At 36.7% G+C, this 17,928-nt stretch overlaps 1 protein-coding gene across 4 annotated transcripts in view; it reads left to right on the top strand.

Annotated features, from left to right (window-relative positions):
• MARCHF1 (membrane associated ring-CH-type finger 1) overlaps positions 1-17,928 on the top strand; it is a 120,307-nt gene that overhangs the window by 52,186 nt on the left and 50,193 nt on the right. For 3 of the 4 annotated variants that reach the window (XM_072406008.1, XM_072406007.1, XM_072406006.1), the window contains 3 exons: positions 9,671-9,750; positions 9,983-10,705; positions 12,945-13,125. In XM_072406008.1, the coding sequence (XP_072262109.1) occupies positions 9,671-9,750; positions 9,983-10,705; positions 12,945-13,125 (984 nt within the window). The remainder of the gene's footprint in view (positions 1-9,670; positions 9,751-9,982; positions 10,706-12,944; positions 13,126-17,928) is intronic. The other variant, XM_072406009.1, reaches the window with a different exon arrangement.

Below are 17,928 nucleotides of genomic sequence, written 5' to 3'. Positions count from 1 at the left end.
TGGAATGGATCGGGTCCAGGATTTAAAACTTTTGCTGGCTAAAAGCAAATGATTTTTAAAAATCCTTTCCATGTTTTCTGGAGCTTCACTTCTGAAAGTGTATTCTCTCAAGCCTTGGAGAGCTTTAGTAAATCAGGGCTAATAAATCATAAATAGCTAAATAGTTTGACATGGATTGGCATTGGTATGTAGCCAACTCAAAATTGATGGACATGATAATTTTCACTGATGTTTAGAATAACTGTATTAAAAACCATCTGGAATTGATGGACCAATTATTGGTATTGATACAAATAGGCATAGAAAGACAATCATGAACAGAATGGTTTTTAAAACTGCAAATCTGTACCGATGGGTTACCTATTTGCATTTGGTCTCACCTGCAAAGTCAATCTGAAACTAGAGCGAACAAAATATTTTCTTATATACGAAAAGCTGGGACTCAAGAGAAAGATACATTATCTTATATTTATACAAATAAAAAAAAAAAAACATTTAGCTTATGCAGTCCAGTTATGGGCACTAGTTCAATAACAAATTTTGTGTATTTGGGAGTTCGGAGAAGGGCAGCATTAAAACATAAGGAGGACCTTAACTGTAGGGAAGAATTAGCTGCACATAAATTCACTCAAAACACACATACAATGTTTAAATTCAAAAACTCTTTTACCTCGGATTTGGATAGTGTAGGAAGGGGTTAGGATTCCTCCAAATATTTTTTTGTTGTTGTCTATGTCACCACTAGGTAGATTCATTCTGTGTAAAATCTGTGAAGATGCATAAAAATAAAATGTTAGGGCATTGTTTGAAATTGTAGGACTGCCTTTGGTTATCAAGAATGATGTTTTGCATCGTTAGAGCACATGGGAGGGTGTTTATTGTGTCTTTCCCTAACTTAACTGTGGGTTTAGAGTAATGAGAATTTAAGGTACTTTTTTTTATTCATTTTTGCTTTTTGGTTGAACTCAATGGACATATTTATTGGTTGACCATGTAACAAAAATTCAAGGAACATTCACACATACAACATGCAAAGACAGAGCACATGGGCATGGAACACTTAGGCTATACTCAAACGTCTGTTTCTGGAAACTTTCTTTATCATTTTTTTCATGATTGTTTCCAGCGTCACTAGAATGAACGAGCACTTTATGTACAGCCCTGATCAGTTCTGTGGTGAGAGAAGGGCCAGTAGAAAGCACCAAGCTGCATCATCCCCATTGGAAATTAAATAATTTGGTCCTTGGTAAGAGATTTATTAGTCTGCTGAGGCTGGGCACCGCTGTACACCCCTTTAGACAGAGCAAAAACAATCATTTACAAAGACAGACATACTCTGACAGCCAGAATACACAAAGCAATCAGTAACTGTTAATCAGTATTTTTATTTATTTTATTCAAATAATTTTAATGTACTAAACCATACCATTGTACTGATGTTTAGAATAACTGTATTAAAAACCATCTGGAATTGATGGACCAATTATTGGTATTGATACAAATAGGCATAGAAAGACAATCATGAACAGAATGGTTTTTAAAACTGCAAATCTGTACCGATGGGTTACCTATTTGCATTTGGTCTCACCTGCAAAGTCAATCTGAAACTAGAGCGAACAAAATATTTTCTTATATACGAAAAGCTGGGACTCAAGAGAAAGATACATTATCTTATATTTATACAAATAAAAAAAAAAAAACATTTAGCTTATGCAGTCCAGTTATGGGCACTAGTTCAATAACAAATTTTGTGTATTTGGGAGTTCGGAGAAGGGCAGCATTAAAACATAAGGAGGACCTTAACTGTAGGGAAGAATTAGCTGCACATAAATTCACTCAAAACACACATACAATGTTTAAATTCAAAAACTCTTTTACCTCGGATTTGGATAGTGTAGGAAGGGGTTAGGATTCCTCCAAATATTTTTTTGTTGTTGTCTATGTCACCACTAGGTAGATTCATTCTGTGTAAAATCTGTGAAGATGCATAAAAATAAAATGTTAGGGCATTGTTTGAAATTGTAGGACTGCCTTTGGTTATCAAGAATGATGTTTTGCATCGTTAGAGCACATGGGAGGGTGTTTATTGTGTCTTTCCCTAACTTAACTGTGGGTTTAGAGTAATGAGAATTTAAGGTACTTTTTTTTATTCATTTTTGCTTTTTGGTTGAACTCAATGGACATATTTATTGGTTGACCATGTAACAAAAATTCAAGGAACATTCACACATACAACATGCAAAGACAGAGCACATGGGCATGGAACACTTAGGCTATACTCAAACGTCTGTTTCTGGAAACTTTCTTTATCATTTTTTTCATGATTGTTTCCAGCGTCACTAGAATGAACGAGCACTTTATGTACAGCCCTGATCAGTTCTGTGGTGAGAGAAGGGCCAGTAGAAAGCACCAAGCTGCATCATCCCCATTGGAAATTAAATAATTTGGTCCTTGGTAAGAGATTTATTAGTCTGCTGAGGCTGGGCACCGCTGTACACCCCTTTAGACAGAGCAAAAACAATCATTTACAAAGACAGACATACTCTGACAGCCAGAATACACAAAGCAATCAGTAACTGTTAATCAGTATTTTTATTTATTTTATTCAAATAATTTTAATGTACTAAACCATACCATTGTTCCCATTTTTTTATGCATTTACCAAATATTTCATGTTTCATGTTTAACACATCTAGTTGCTTTTTAACTAAATTTAACAGTGAATGTTGGCCCTTGCTCTCATATAAAGGAATACCATATATTTGTGCCACAGTCGTTTTTGTATGTACCTGACACACATATTTGAGCTTCTACCTTTAAGCATCTTTTATTTCTTTTTTAAAAACTTTTTTCACACTTAGCTTTACTGTAGTAACACGGAATCTGAAAAGCCCTCTGTTTGATAGCAGGTTGCAGGTCAGGGGTCTAATAAACCCCTAATATCGCTCTACACTCTGTTGCTCTGAAAGCTTTAAACGTGAAAGTGCTCAGAGATGAGTACTTCTAGGTTCATACTATTCAGGGGAGATCAGTGATTAAATGTTGGCTGATCACCTGCTGCTCTCTATCATGACAAATGCCATGGAGGTCCCAGGCACCCAGAAGGGACACATGGGGTAAGCTTCATACACATGCAGGGAGTCAATACTTTTTTATGTGTTACAATACATGCATGCTATGTAATTTGGAAGTGCAAGTACACAGGCACACAGGCATTTATTAGCCTTAAAAGAGATCCCATTAGGATGACAATGTTAAAAACGTTCATATATTCTAGGACAGTGTGTGTGTTCAGAAGCAAATTCTGATCTTGGATGTTGGCATAGAGATGACACATAAGAGTTGGTAACCATCCCAAAATGTATGGACATACTATAAAAATATAGAAAAATAAATCTCTAAAAAATGGGACCAAAATGGAATCTATCTATATCAAATCTAAACCTGCATTTGCACAATTCACAGAAGTCTACAGTGTGATGCCAGCCTACAGGCATTGGCACACTCACCCATTACATGTTATAATCTCACCACTAAAGTGTAACTTTAAAGGATAGCTCCCAAAGGTGTCATAGTGTTAAGTCAGTGAAATGTTTCCTAGTGTGAGGTGTAAAAATAAAATCAGCTGTCTGTGAATTTTTGGGCAATTGTCCAGGAAAAATAAAATAATGACACATCAAGTACATTCTAATCTCTGTTCAAAAGGTCTTGGTGCAAAGTCTAACACAGATCAAATCCCCACTGTTGCTTCTTATCTTTGCTACCACACACTGTAAAATATGTCACAGCTCAGTCACTCTTCTGCATCTCACTCAGTAAACTGACAAAAACTTAATGCCGTGGCCAATGGGGATGAAACAAAATAATTCCTCCTGCCTCCATCAGACAAGAATGATTTTATTCCCCTAGGATAATACAAGAAAATGGGCCTGATTTATTAAAGCTCTCCAAGACTGGAGAGCATACACTCCAGAAGATACACAAATTACTTTGAAGAAATCCATTCCAGGTTTGCTGGATCACGCAGCTTTACCAATGAAAGTATATCTTCTCCAGCCTTGGAGAGCTTTAATAATTCAGGCTCAATGTCTAGGCACCAAAATTGCCCAGTGAGCTGACCTTTGCCTGATGTAAGCTTCTCAGGTGTGGCTCCCCCCACTCTGCCCTCTGTGTCTAGTCCAGGAAGCCCATAAAGTTGTGAAGCACTGTTTCTAACCCTTTTCCAGTGTCAGTAGGACATTTCTCTGGTGGTTCCATGTTCATCATCAACTTCCCTATTACCTACTCTACACAACTCCAGGGTTTTAGCATAAGGCAGGGGCAATCATGAAGAGGTAGCAACTTTAAAGAGAGCCTATAGCAGTGGCTTCCTCCTGGCCAGCAATGTAAAAGGCATTCTTACCCTTGACCACCAAGCTAATATACTGTGAGCTGTAGATATAGCAAATGTACGAAGGATGCTGAGAAGTTCCTGGCTTTGCCCAGAAAGAAGAGAGCCAGAGTTATGAAATAACATATTTATTCAACATATTCCCCCCTGAGACTGATGCACTTGGTACAGCGAAGTTGCAGTTTTTCCAGACCGTTCAAATAAAAGTCCTTTCTTTGGTTGGGCTGCAAACCAGCTCTCAGCAGCATCCTTGATGTCAGAAATGTCCTCAAAACGTTGCCCCTTCAGGTGTTTCTTCAAATTCAGGAACAGATAATAGTCCGAAGGGGCCAGGTCAGGTGAGTAGGGGGGATGGTGGACCAATTGGAAACCCAGGGTGTTCAATTTGGCAGCCACAACATTGGACGTGTGCGCAGGTGCATTATACTGCACAAAAAGGATCCCTTTGGTCAACTTTCCACAGCGTTTCGTCTTAATTGCTTCCTTCAGCTGGTCCAGGAGGTTAGCATAATACTGTCTGGTGATACTAGAGCCCTAAGGGAAGGTAGTCCACCAACAGAATACCGTCTTTGTCCCAGAAAGTGGATGCCATGACTTTTTTGGCCGATTTCTGGGTTCGGAACTTCTTCGGCCAAGGGGACCCACTGTGGTCCCATTCCTTTGATTGTTCCTTGGTTTTCGGATCATGTGTGTGGAGCCAGGTTTATTCCGCAGTCACTAACCTAGCCAAAAAGTCCTGTGCAGCTTCAAAATGGGCAAAAACGGCTTTGGATGCTTCATCTCATTCCTTCTTCTGATCACTGTTCAAACATTTTGGCACCCACTTCGCTTAAAGCTTGCCCATGTCTAGGATAGTGGTGATAACAAACCCAACACGCTCCCGTGAGATGTCAAGTATCAGGGCTATCATTTTTGTGGATATTCACCGGTATTTCACAAAATAGAAGTCAGCCTAGTATATACTAAACTATTACACCCATTTCACAGGAGCAATCCTTTTGCAATTCATCAACATTAAAATTGCTAAAAATTAACTTACGTTTTACTATGGCCTTGTTCCCATAACAGTCTTACAAGTGAGATTTTGTACCCTCTATGGCCCATTGCAAAGGAGTGAAAGTGAGATTTGGCAGCATTCCACCCAGTGAAGGAGCAAATTTCTTGTGATGCATAAGACATGGCCCTCCATGCCCATCTTACTGCATACTGGAATATTTATTTCTTACTGTTTTACTTGCCAAAGTATTCCTATTTCTCTACAGCCGTTCTTGTAATGTACACTCATTGTGCCTGATGTATTAAAGCTCTCCAAGACTGGAGAGAATACACTTTCAACAGTGAACCTGGGTGATCCAGCAAATCTGGAAGGGATTTCTTAAAGTCATTTGCTATTTGCGAGCAAATGTTTTCAATCCTGGACCTGATCTGTTCTAGATTTGCTGGATCACCCAGCTTCAGTGATTAAAGAGTATCCTCTCCAACCTTGAAGAGCATTAATAAATCAGGCCCATATTCTACATTGACTTTACACGTTAATCAGTCCCCTAACCAATGTCCAGTTCTAACCTAGGATACAACAAAAAACAATTTAAAGATTCACTTTCAGATTTAATTTCAGGAATGCATTATTAAAGTGGACCTAAACTGACGATACAAAAAACCACCTGGAGGCAGTAGTACTATTTAACAAAAGATTCTCTTTTTAAATGCCTGGCTCCCGGTGGCTTTTTGTTTGTTTTAAACAACATGGTGCATGGGTTGCCACACACAGAGCCTACCACCAAGGATGATGTGCATGCCTAGGTTGTTTCCACAGGGTAAGTATGCGCCATAATCTTCAAGTATGTTGTGCATACTTGCTGCTTATGGCAGAAGCTCACCACCCACCAACCAATTTAGTTTCTGTTTTAACTAATCAACTGTATTAGGTAGTTTTCTAAGTGGGACATTAGGGCTGGGTTCACGTCTGTGCTGTGTGTTTATATGTGCAATGTTAAGGCAGACTATTTATTTTTAATGGGCTGTCAATGCACCCAAGAAACCAAAACATATCATGTTATTGGAACTCAGCACATGGTAATAAATTTTATTGGGTACTTTAGCACACTGCAAAGTAGGTAAGTTGATGTAGTGCAAATGGCATTCAACGTAAATGGCACCACAATGCTCCAAAATATGCAAAATACCATCCCAAGCAAATATTTTGTGTATGCCTGCATAGTAACAATGATGATGCAAACAAAAATAATATAAATGAAAAAAATATACCATTATAACAACATAATATATATCTAAGGGTAACTTGCTCCTGTGTCTGTGCTATACTTACTAAGATTATTCTGCAGTTCTCTGAGAACTCACACCTGGTTTAATGCTCTCTCTCTCTCTAAATATAGATGCCTTGTTTATTTCCCACTTGTGGATCTCAAGATGTATTTAGATTTGATTTAAAATGTCAATCATTTTACAAAGTTCTGCATTTGATTTGGAATGTGAATGTCCTTATGATCTTAGTAATTGCAGGGTTTAAGTCAATGGATTCTAATGTAATTCTTGTTCTTTTAAAAGTTGATTTGCTAGATGCAATATGTTGTATATATTATTTTATGGGTGAACAAAACAAAGCAATAGGCCTGCTTTTTAAAGCTCTCCAAGACTGGAGAAGATATTGTAGGAGATCCAGGGCAGTCCAGCAAATGTAGATTGGATTCCTTAAAAGCATTTGCAACTTTTTACATATTTTTCTAAAAAACATTAATAAGTCTATAAATCGCTAGAGTTAACATTTATGGGTCTGCTGAGAATAAAATAAAAATTAGGTTTTAAGGTGAAATCCACAAAAATACCCTGAAACATACTAAAAAATAGCTAAACCCATAAGCATTGTAGGTATTTTAAAGAAATGCATATTTTACAGGTTTGCCACATCGATGACATGAAGGCAGTCTATCTTTCGGTTTTCAACTAGTGAGGCATGTGAGTGCTTGATGTAGCATGAAATACATTAGAGAAAATTATTCATATTTTAATTAAATGGCACTTACAATCTTCTTCTGCAGTATCTATTGTACTGTAAGTTCATGGTATTCAAAGCTGAATGCTGTAATCACTGGTTAGCAAAAACATTAATGGTTTACAAGGCAGATGGCAAAATGACAGAAACAGTCATTACTGTTTTAGGTAAAGTTCATTTTAGAAAAAAAAATGTAAATAGCTATATAACAATTTTGAATCTGGACATTTTTTAATAGCATTCCCGACTCTGGAATGTCAGTAACAAATGAAGTTTGTCAATCTTACGTTACCTCGTAGGAATCTTTACAATCCATGAGTTTCAATAGCAGTATCTAATTCCCACTAGAGAATGTTCAAGGGAATGTCAGATTCCCTGTTTTATACATAGAGCCCATAGAGTAACTTCCATAGGTCATGTTTCCAATCTTGGTTTACCGATATTTCCAAAATCTAAGTATTTACTATTTTGTTAAAACATTTCTGCAGGAGAGGGTGCAAATTGTATACCATTTAAAAGAGTGCCGGAAAAACTTCAGTGACATGCTGGAAATATTTCAGAAGGTCCATTGATGAGTAAAAAAGGCACCCAGGCGTGTTTATTCAAAAGTGTATTTGTCCTTCTATGTTAACCTGTATATGATGGCCTTTGTCCTCTTATGTCTGTAGAGGTATAGCAATTAAGCCACATAAGGGTATATCAACAAATGCTTCTTATAATAAATCTTTTATTAAACAAATTCTATCTAATAAAACCCAACTCTTAAAAAAATTGTTATTGGATAAGGTTCATAAGATTTAGGCCCATGGTAGACTTTTTAAAGATGTCCCTGTCTCTGTAAGGAAATTCAAACAGCAATAAAGACAAATGCCTTAATAGAGTAGTGAAGATCAGAACTTCTGCCTTGTCTCCCTTGTATGTCTACATTGGCCGATTTTCCCATACCTACTGCGCAAGAAGCTGGTGTCAGACAGATCAGGAATTGAGAGGAAAACTCTCCAAGGCGAGCATAACATTTAAAATATGACAAAGGGTACCATTGGTCTTACAGAAATTGAGTAGTATTATAGTTTTGTATTGTCATTGTTACCCACTTTTGAGACATTCATACTGAGCAGAAAACAATAGTGCAGGATGAGAGTGATTCCTTCTACTTAACTGGCCCAAATAACCTGAAGCCGCAATTAGATGTTGCATCAATTATTTATAAAACAATGATCCTTTTGTGTTTATACTTACCTACTGGTTTTATATTATCAGCAGTAGTGGAGAATAATCTATAATGATTTTCTATAGGCAGTGAAGAACTGTGGCAGGCTGAATAATGTGTGTGTAATTCAATATAGAATTCATACAGCTTCTAATTATGACTACAGACTATGTAAGTTCAAGTTGGTTTGAACCTGTATTGAATGTGTATTTTTTCATCTCTATAAGCTAAAATTATTGATTTGTTTTGATTTGTTTGTGATAATTTAGGGTGCTGTGCCCTTGAAATTTCTTCAAGGATATTAATTACAATAAAGTATCTGTAGGAAAGTATGCATCCATTTATATCTGGTGGTAGAATTGCCTTATTTATGTAAGCATGCCTACAAATATTATGATGATGGCTGTCAGTATCATGTACACATGTTAATGTAAAATCTAAGGTTGAGATTTCTGCATTGCCCACCAGTTCCATCCGACTGCATACGTAGTGTTGTTGGTCTTGTACAGTTGACTGGGACCACTAACCTACAACTAAATTACTAGATGAGTAGGCAACTGTCTGCCCTATTCTTCTAATCTCCAGTCCTAAATATGCTTTCACCTTCTTTACTACCAGTCTTGGCTGACTTGTGTTGTTGTGATATCAGTGTAATACAAAGCCAATTGAGGTATAATAGAGAGGCGGCTCAAACAATGGTCCTAGGTGAATGAGGTCAGCTAACTGACCTGGCACCATCTAAAATAGACATTTCTGTATTGAACTTCAACAGCTAGTCCATGGACTTTCACTATGGATGTTATCATTTGCTTGCCACTAGATACTGCATGTAGCAGTATCTCAGATACCACCATGTGTGCAGTTTTCATAGATGAGTGGTTTGAGGTGGGGTTAATAAACACAACATTTAAAGACTAGTAAATCACTAGGGTGAACTAAACCTGAAGCTGCATAAAAGACAAATGCAATTATTTTATTGGTATGCTTTTGCTTTTTAGAGGTATTAGATACATTTAAAAAATTGGATTGGTGTAATAATATTTCTCTTTTTCTATAGGCAAGCAGTCCAACAACAGGCACAGCTCCTAGGAGCCACTCACAAACTTCTGTATGTCCATCAACTCAGGATATATGTAGGTATGTAGAGGGTACACCTGTGACTTGAATTTTCCAGAAGCACTGATCACTTGTTAATTATGGTAAATATAAAATAGATATTTTTCAGTTTTAGTTTTACATATGATTTTTCAGCACATTTTCATACACATTTTCCTTTTATGTTGCTTTTAATGTTTTTCATCTATTCATCTTTTCTTTTCTTCATCGCTTTTCTTTCCCATTTTGTTTTGGCCATGGATTTGCTTTTTAGAACTGCCTTGCTTGATGTTTCCGAAGATGACTTTATCCATACTACCCCTGTTGTGCCATTTGCACCTTCTGGTAAAGAGAATGGCAAAAAACAAGTAAAACGAAGACTAAGACGTAAACGGGTGAGCTGTGCTAGCTATGCTCAATCAGGAAAGCAGAGAATGATAAATCCTCAAGGTGAATTACAAAGATTAGAAGTGTCTGACACAGAATCCTCATCAGATGAAAGACGCTGGGCTACAAGACTTAAAAGACATGGAAAGCTAAAAACATGTAAGAGAGGAAGGAAACAAGAAAGAACTCATCACAACTATGAAGGTTCTTCAGAGTCTAATGCAATTGAAATGGTTTCTCTACAGTCCAAAGACTCAAATTCTCAAAAAGGTCAACAACAGCAAAATAGCAATGTATACAACTCTTTTACCAGCCACCGAAGGAGGAAAATATCAAAGTGCAAAGAACCCAACATTTCTTCATCATCTTCATCATTCGCTGAGACAAAACATTATCCCAACAGAAGAGTAAAAAGAAAAGTGCAGCCTTGTTGCACAGGTTTAAAGATGTGCCGGTGCCACTGTAGAGAGGATACTATTATCAAAAAGGATGTAAGGGAGGAGGGGGCTGGTGCAGAATCCCTAGCACCAGTACCTGCAGCTCCCTTTCAGAGTACTGCTGCCTCTAATAATGATGATGATGAGTGGTATGATGATTTAGATGTCTGCAGGTCAGTTTACTACTGTAGTATTTTTGTTATGGTGAATTATTATTCTTGATTTGCTATAAGAAAGTGAAAAAGGTTGTTTCAACTCATACATCCATGATAAGAGGTTTGTGTAAAGTAAAAAAAAGGGAGTAAAAGTGTAGACAGTTCTCTCATTTACTAGTGTCAGATTTGCCACACCTCACTCACTATAAGAAGTGAGGTATATTATAGAAAATAAAAAGGACAATAGGTCGTCAAGAAGACAAGGGAGGTGTTTTAGTTGGCAATAATTATTTATATTGACTAATGTGCAATAAACATATAATTACACAATAGAAATTTACAGATCATGAACAAGTTCCAGTACATCGTTTTATGATCCTACATAGGGAATATATGTGGAAGGTCCAGTGGAAAACAATCCATTCTGTATTGTTCTTGTCCCAAGGATTAAATGAGAGAAAGAAAAAAAGTTTTTTTCCAAACCAGTGACTCTGGATTGGGAGGAGCATTAGGGAACAGTAGAGCTGCTGATACTGCTCCTGCTGCAAACGTCAACAGGGAAACGTTTGTTTTTCCACCCTAAGGCTCCTCCCAATCCAGAGACACTGGTCTGGAAAAAAACTTTCTTCTTCCTCTCAGTAGATGTTCATATTAAATGTATTTCCCTCACTTCTGGTAATAGGTAGAATTAAAAAAATTATGCTGTGTCCCAGTAACAATGATCACCAGCACAACAGAGAGGGTGAATCTACCACGTGGAGACACAGCAAGACAAAAACAGAAATTATAATTCTAAGCCTCTTAATTCAAAACTAAAACATAAAAAATCCTTAAATAAATTATTCCACCTCCTCAACCCATAGATATTTTTTGTATATTTTTTTGTTTGTTTTCTATTCCTGAGATTATCCTATAATACCGTGGTGCACCAAAAAGCAGCTGGGGAAGGGATCTTAAGAAACCTTTGGTGCTGGTGGCTAGGCAGATGCCCTACCACAGTGGTTGCCAACCTTTTGGAAGTCACGGACCACTATATTTACGGACTCGGGACCGCGCATGCGCGGGGTGCTGTGTTTTCACACATGCCTCTTACCAAGTCTAGCTTGATATTGTTCTTACTAACTTCTAGATCGTAAGTGAACCTCAGTGATTCTGTAACACCATGGGCAGGATCAGGGGACAACTAAGAGGTGTAAATTGAAAGTTTTTTGTTTTTCACATGCTGACCTCTAAGCTGCATAAAACAGTCCCTTTTACTGGGTTACACATTTCCACTTTTTTTTTTAAAACTAACCCAGTGTTCCTGAATCATTTGGTGGTCTTCCCAAGGCATTTTGTTCTAATTGACCATGCAAAAACACCAATTTTTTTCACCATTGACTTCATTGGACTTCATTTACACTAATTAGACATCATAGCCATATAGCACATTACCATCCTGGGGGTGGAGAAGCTAATAGAGACTGCTTGCTAAATTTTTGTCAGTACAACTGGAACTAACTCTACCAATTTTTATCAATGGATCTAAATTGGGTGATCTGCAAGTATACAAATTACTATTTCATTTACAGAAAGGTACAAACTATGCAGGCAAAACAATGAAAAATATATGGCTACATTCCACCCACAAGCCAAGCAACTGCCTGGAATGTCTTATCATCTCAAGCAACATGATGTGTGGAGTCTGCTTGATACCCATGGCAGCCATGCTGCCCTAGGAGACATATACTGGCTATGCAGAAATTCTGCATCAGCAACTAGTAACAAGAGGAGATTTTAAGTAAGTACATAGCCCTTAGTATTTCAGTTATCATTTCCAAGTAGGAATGTAGTGACAGACCTACTGTAATAACTAAGTCAGGCAGAAGTAAAGAGGAAATACCATATTAATAATTAGCAAAATTGCAAACCTGAAACTGAACTGACAGCCCAGTGGACAAAATCTTTTTTTTCTACCATAATTCCTGCAACGTTTGTTAAAAATAACAATTTAGAGATGCACATTCAGTCCAAGTATTTGTCGAGGTTACTAAAATATACAATTACAAACCCCAGGGATGGGACTATAAATGCAATTACATTGTGTGTAATGCTATCTGGTTTACAGATGGACTGATAAAAGCTGATATTTATAATAGTGATATACACAATTACAAGTTATTGTACGACATGTTTCTAAAACTAAATACAACAAATAAATGTGGTGTCTGTGTTCTTCTTAGGGCAAATCTTAAATATATTTTGCATATTTTTTTAGAATCTGCCATTGTGAGGGAGATGAAGAAAACCCATTAATTACCCCTTGTCGCTGTACTGGAACATTAAGGTTTGTTCATCAAGCCTGTCTGCATCAGTGGATAAAGAGCTCAGACACCCGTTGCTGTGAACTCTGCAAGTATGACTTTGTAATGGAAACTAAGCTGAAACCTTTAAGGAAGGTAAGAAAACTCAGAGGATGCCTGGATATACTAATCAATATGCAATTATTAAACATGGATCCAGTCTTGTAAACAAGTGCAATCCTTTGAAAGACAATATTTAGCAATTACTCTTTGTGGTTATTTTTGACAATACAGAGTATGAAAGATATACATTCTGCAGAATTAATAGAAAAGATGGTTTTATTAAAAAGTGGGATGTTGCTTTAAAATGTTTTGTATTGAAATCATTAAATTTAACCACAGTGTTACCTACTGGACTATTGGCAATTTAGTTATAATATATTTTGGTACCTGATAAATTCAGAATTTCTGGTTTCTGAGCTTTACTTATCTTATGAAAGTCCAATAGGGAAAGCTTCAATTGTACTGTATTTCCTACTGCATGGTGGTGATCTTCCTAAATGCATATCTTACAAAAACACAGCAGGCCTGATTTATGAAAGCTCTCCAAAGCTGGAGCGGGTACACTTTCAACAGTGAACTTGGGTGATCCAGCAAACCTGGAATGGATTTCGTAAAAGTAATTTGCTATTTGTTAGCTAATGTTTTCAATCCTGGACCAGATCCATTCCAGATCACCAAACTTCACTGATGAAAGTGCATCCTCTCCAGCCTTGGAGAACTTGAATAAATCAGACCCAGAGTGTCATGGTATCTTAATTAGCACCCTGGTCTTGCAGTACAAGGTATAAGGATCCCAGGTTTAAATTTCAGCAAGGACACTATCTGCATTGGGTTTGTGTTGATTACCTCCCTTTTGCCAGTTTACTACCATATCCAAAAAACATACATGTAGGGTAATTTTAGTCCCCCAAAAATTGGCCTTAGACTATGTTAGAGTTGTATGACTATCTATGGTGGGGACATTAGATCCTCTGAGGGACAGTTAGTGATTCGACTTTGAACAGTGCTTTTAAATATGTCAATGCTTCATAAACACAGGAATAAACAAATACTATACATATGTTTATGATTTATGATAGTTATAGGGCTTACTCAGCACAGGAGCATTTCCAACCTACAAACCTTGTGTGTAAATTTACACACAGATTGAACTATCATTTTGTTCGTACTTTTTTTGGCTTATGGCTGTTTTGATTCAATATATTTGATTGCAGATTCATGGATGTGACCTTTATATTGTATATTTGGCATTAAAATCTCCCTAGTCACATGTTACCCTAGAGTAAATCCAAATATGTGGCCTGCTGATGGTTAAGCTAAATTTGATCGTCTTGTCATACCCAGCTGCTGACTCTCTCACTATACTGCACTTTAAGCGCTCTATTGATAAAGCATGGAAATTGAACCATCCCTAAAACATTCCCTAGTGGAGAATCTTCCAGGTTCATGTGTTTCAATGGCAGTAATTGATTCTCCACCATGAAATGTTTAAGGAAATTTTGGATCCCCTGTTTTATAAATAAAGCCCTAAGTGTACTGTGTATACCAAACTTCTGCTTTGCCATATTAGACTGCCTATTAGGCAAAGAAGGTATAGACCAACTTCCACTCAAAAAAAGCCAAAAGATTGTCCCACCCAGCCTAATAAAGTGATTTTATTTAAGTAAAATCAAGAGGTGAGGGTGTTTTTTAAAGGTCAACTTTTTATTTGGATTTGGATTATTTATTACAGTATTACTTTCATTATATGCAATCTTTGTAAAACAAATATACATTTATTATGTGGCAAAGGATTCACAGAACACATTAGGATATTTTAGGAGACAGAAAAGCAGTAGTAGTCTGCCTTACAGTTTGCCTAATCGAAATGAACCTTTGAAATGAGCTTACTATGATAAGTCAGTTCTTTGAAGTTACAACTTAAGCTAGAGGGCTTTGTTAACAATCACAGGCTTTTCACCCAGGATTGCAAAACTGTCTATGGAACACATTAGAAAAGGAAAGTAGTTTCAACTACCTAATATAAATATGCAAAATGTCATATTAATCTAACAACCATCAAACCATTTGTGTGTGTGTGTGTGTGTGTGTGGGGGGGGGGGGGGGGGGGGCATCACACAAAAAATTTGCCTAAATTTACTATAAGCTCTTCAGAAATCATTTAGCTCATCCCTACTCGTAACTGGCACATGTGGGCTGCTACTAATTTTCCTGTTCGAAATTCAGATCACCTGGAAGATAAGTAAGACACAGCATGAAAATGCTATATGACTTTTATACCACCTTTATGTTGACTCCTACATATTGTCAGCCCTACAAAGTGATATTTGCTTTTACACTATATAACACAAGGAATGGCAATTCAGTCTCAAAAGACACAAAGCATTTTAATATGCAACATAGCAAATCAGGTAGTACAGATAGTGCAGATTACAAAATAAAACAAAATTATATATATATATATATATATATATAAATTTTGTATATATATAATACCACATTATTACATTGCATATATGTAGTCTGTCTTTAGCGATTTGATGTCTTAAAGTTTAGTTTTACATTTCAGTTTATCCTTGTACTTGTATAATTTTAATTTCCATTTACCAGGGTTTTTTTGCTTTAGAAAGCCAGGATCTTTGACTTTAGTTGGGGATTATTTGTTCAATGTTATATCACAAGTCTGTAAACAGATGTCATCAGCGCTGTCACATTCATGAAGTATTGATGTATTCTGAATTATGCATCAGCATTCAATCTCACCTGACAAACACAACATTGTTTGTCATTTATAAAAACTCTAGCACAGAACAAGTAAAGTAAATAAAGTTTACAGAATTTTTTGTATAATAGATACAATGCAGAAATGTTATCAAATGTTAACATTATAAAGATATTTTGTTCTTAGAAATTGTTTATCTTTTAGAAGTATTTTGGTGTAGTTATAATTTAGTGTTATATTTTTTAGTGTATTATTAGGGAACTTAATGGGTAAGTAAGCAGTAAAAAAAAAGGTAAGCATAAAATATACCCCCCAAAATTTGTTCTGTGGCATTCTAACCCCTGATTTATCACAATAGGGAACATCCCCTTACCCTCTCTTAGCCCCTAGCACATTGGATATGTTGAGATGGGGCCTGAAACCAGATGAGAGCTGGCATGAATCTTTAATAGTTTATTTGTAATCCTCATCTGTACAAGCTCTGTTCCTATTTATCAATACTCCCCTCAGCTACCCGTCTCACAGCTAGCCCCTTTATATCTTTTAATTTTTGGTGTGTGTTTTTCACAATTCTTGTTTTATCTATCATTCATTGTTACTTTTCTGCAAAAATCTAGCAGAGATTTTTTCAACAGAAGGTTATTCTATTTTTCATGCATACAAACTACTATCAAGCCCTGGACAGGCAACTGCCACAACTTGTCCCAGAGATCTCTCAGACCTTATCAATAAAAGCCAATCCCATTTCCCATCTTGGATGCTACCTCTTTTTTTTTTTTGTCTGATGTGCACTACCTTATAATTACGTGCAATATAAATATACATTGGGCCATTATTAAAGACCAAAAGACTATAAATATACCTAAAGGCCTCCATACCAAGGCACTCTAATCATTTTAAAATGTGATATATATTTAGAAATGAATAACCAGGGATTTATATAGCGTCAGTGCTTGGATAAAACTACTTGTTGTGCTGCTTTGTGTATGTGTGGCGTTATGTTTTTGTTTTGTCTTTTTTTTTTCAGAATTTGAACTGAGGCCATAATATATGACCACTGTAGATATATATAGTACTTAAAGGAATTTTTATTTTACATTTTAATAATATTTTTATTTTGCTAGTTGAAAAAACATACAACTCAAAAAGGGTTCATTTAACCATGGCTATGGGCACACATGCAGTCCTTGACATGACAGTATGGCAGATGCTGCTACTGTAAGATAGTTGCCGAGGCAACCAGGCTCAGTGTTACAGTATGTTCCCTATTATCTTTAATAGTACACTAAGTTTAATTTGCATTGTGCTGCTGTGGTATCTTTAACATAAATTTGACTAACTGCTTAGATGTAACATTCTGCACCCTAGGGTCTTTCAACTCAAATTCCAGACTGTGCTTATTACATGTTTCTCGCTTCTTGAGATAAATAAAATCTATTCTGTTGTTTCTGTGCTCTTTATTTGGTTCTTCTAGGTAGGAATTGCAATATGCTGATGTTAGTGAATAAATGTGATTCTAAACATCCACGGATAGTCAGATACAAGAGCATAATGCGTCTGATGGAAAATTTGTATTATGAAAATGTTGACTTGGGTAAAGCAGAGGAAACCATGAACTGCACCCTTCAACCAATTCAACCCAACCCCCACCTTAAACCAAATAAAAGACCACAAACCTTTTGTTGGATTAAATTGACCATAGCAGCTCAATTTATTAACCAATACGTAAATATATAACATTTTTTCATATACATAAAAACACATATATACAACCTTAACAAAAACAACCAAATCACTGTCTTCTCTTCACCAAAATTGTTTTCCTTTTACAGGTCCATGAAAAATCCCCCCATCCTATCCCTTTAACTAAAACTACTTCCGCTCACCCCCAGCCACTAGCACACCGCCTCGGGGACAATTAGCGGATAAGCACATTTTACACCTAACCCCCACAACAAGTGTCGTGCAGGACCATCATTAACGAAAGGACCCATACCCTGATGGGTCCCACCACCTTTTATTCTTGCTTCCCACAAAACTTTAACTCTTTCATGGACCTAGAAAACGCCACACCTGCTGCCATGACATATGCACCTAAAAACATCCAAATTATACAGGGAGGGAGGGTGGGAGATGCTCTTTGTGTAAAATGCTGCCCCCCCACCCCTTGTCCC

Source organism: Pyxicephalus adspersus, chromosome 3 (assembly GCF_032062135.1).
Source record: "Pyxicephalus adspersus chromosome 3, UCB_Pads_2.0, whole genome shotgun sequence".
NCBI lineage: Eukaryota > Metazoa > Chordata > Amphibia > Anura > Pyxicephalidae > Pyxicephalus > Pyxicephalus adspersus.
This window is presented reverse-complemented; position numbering and strand designations above follow the sequence as displayed.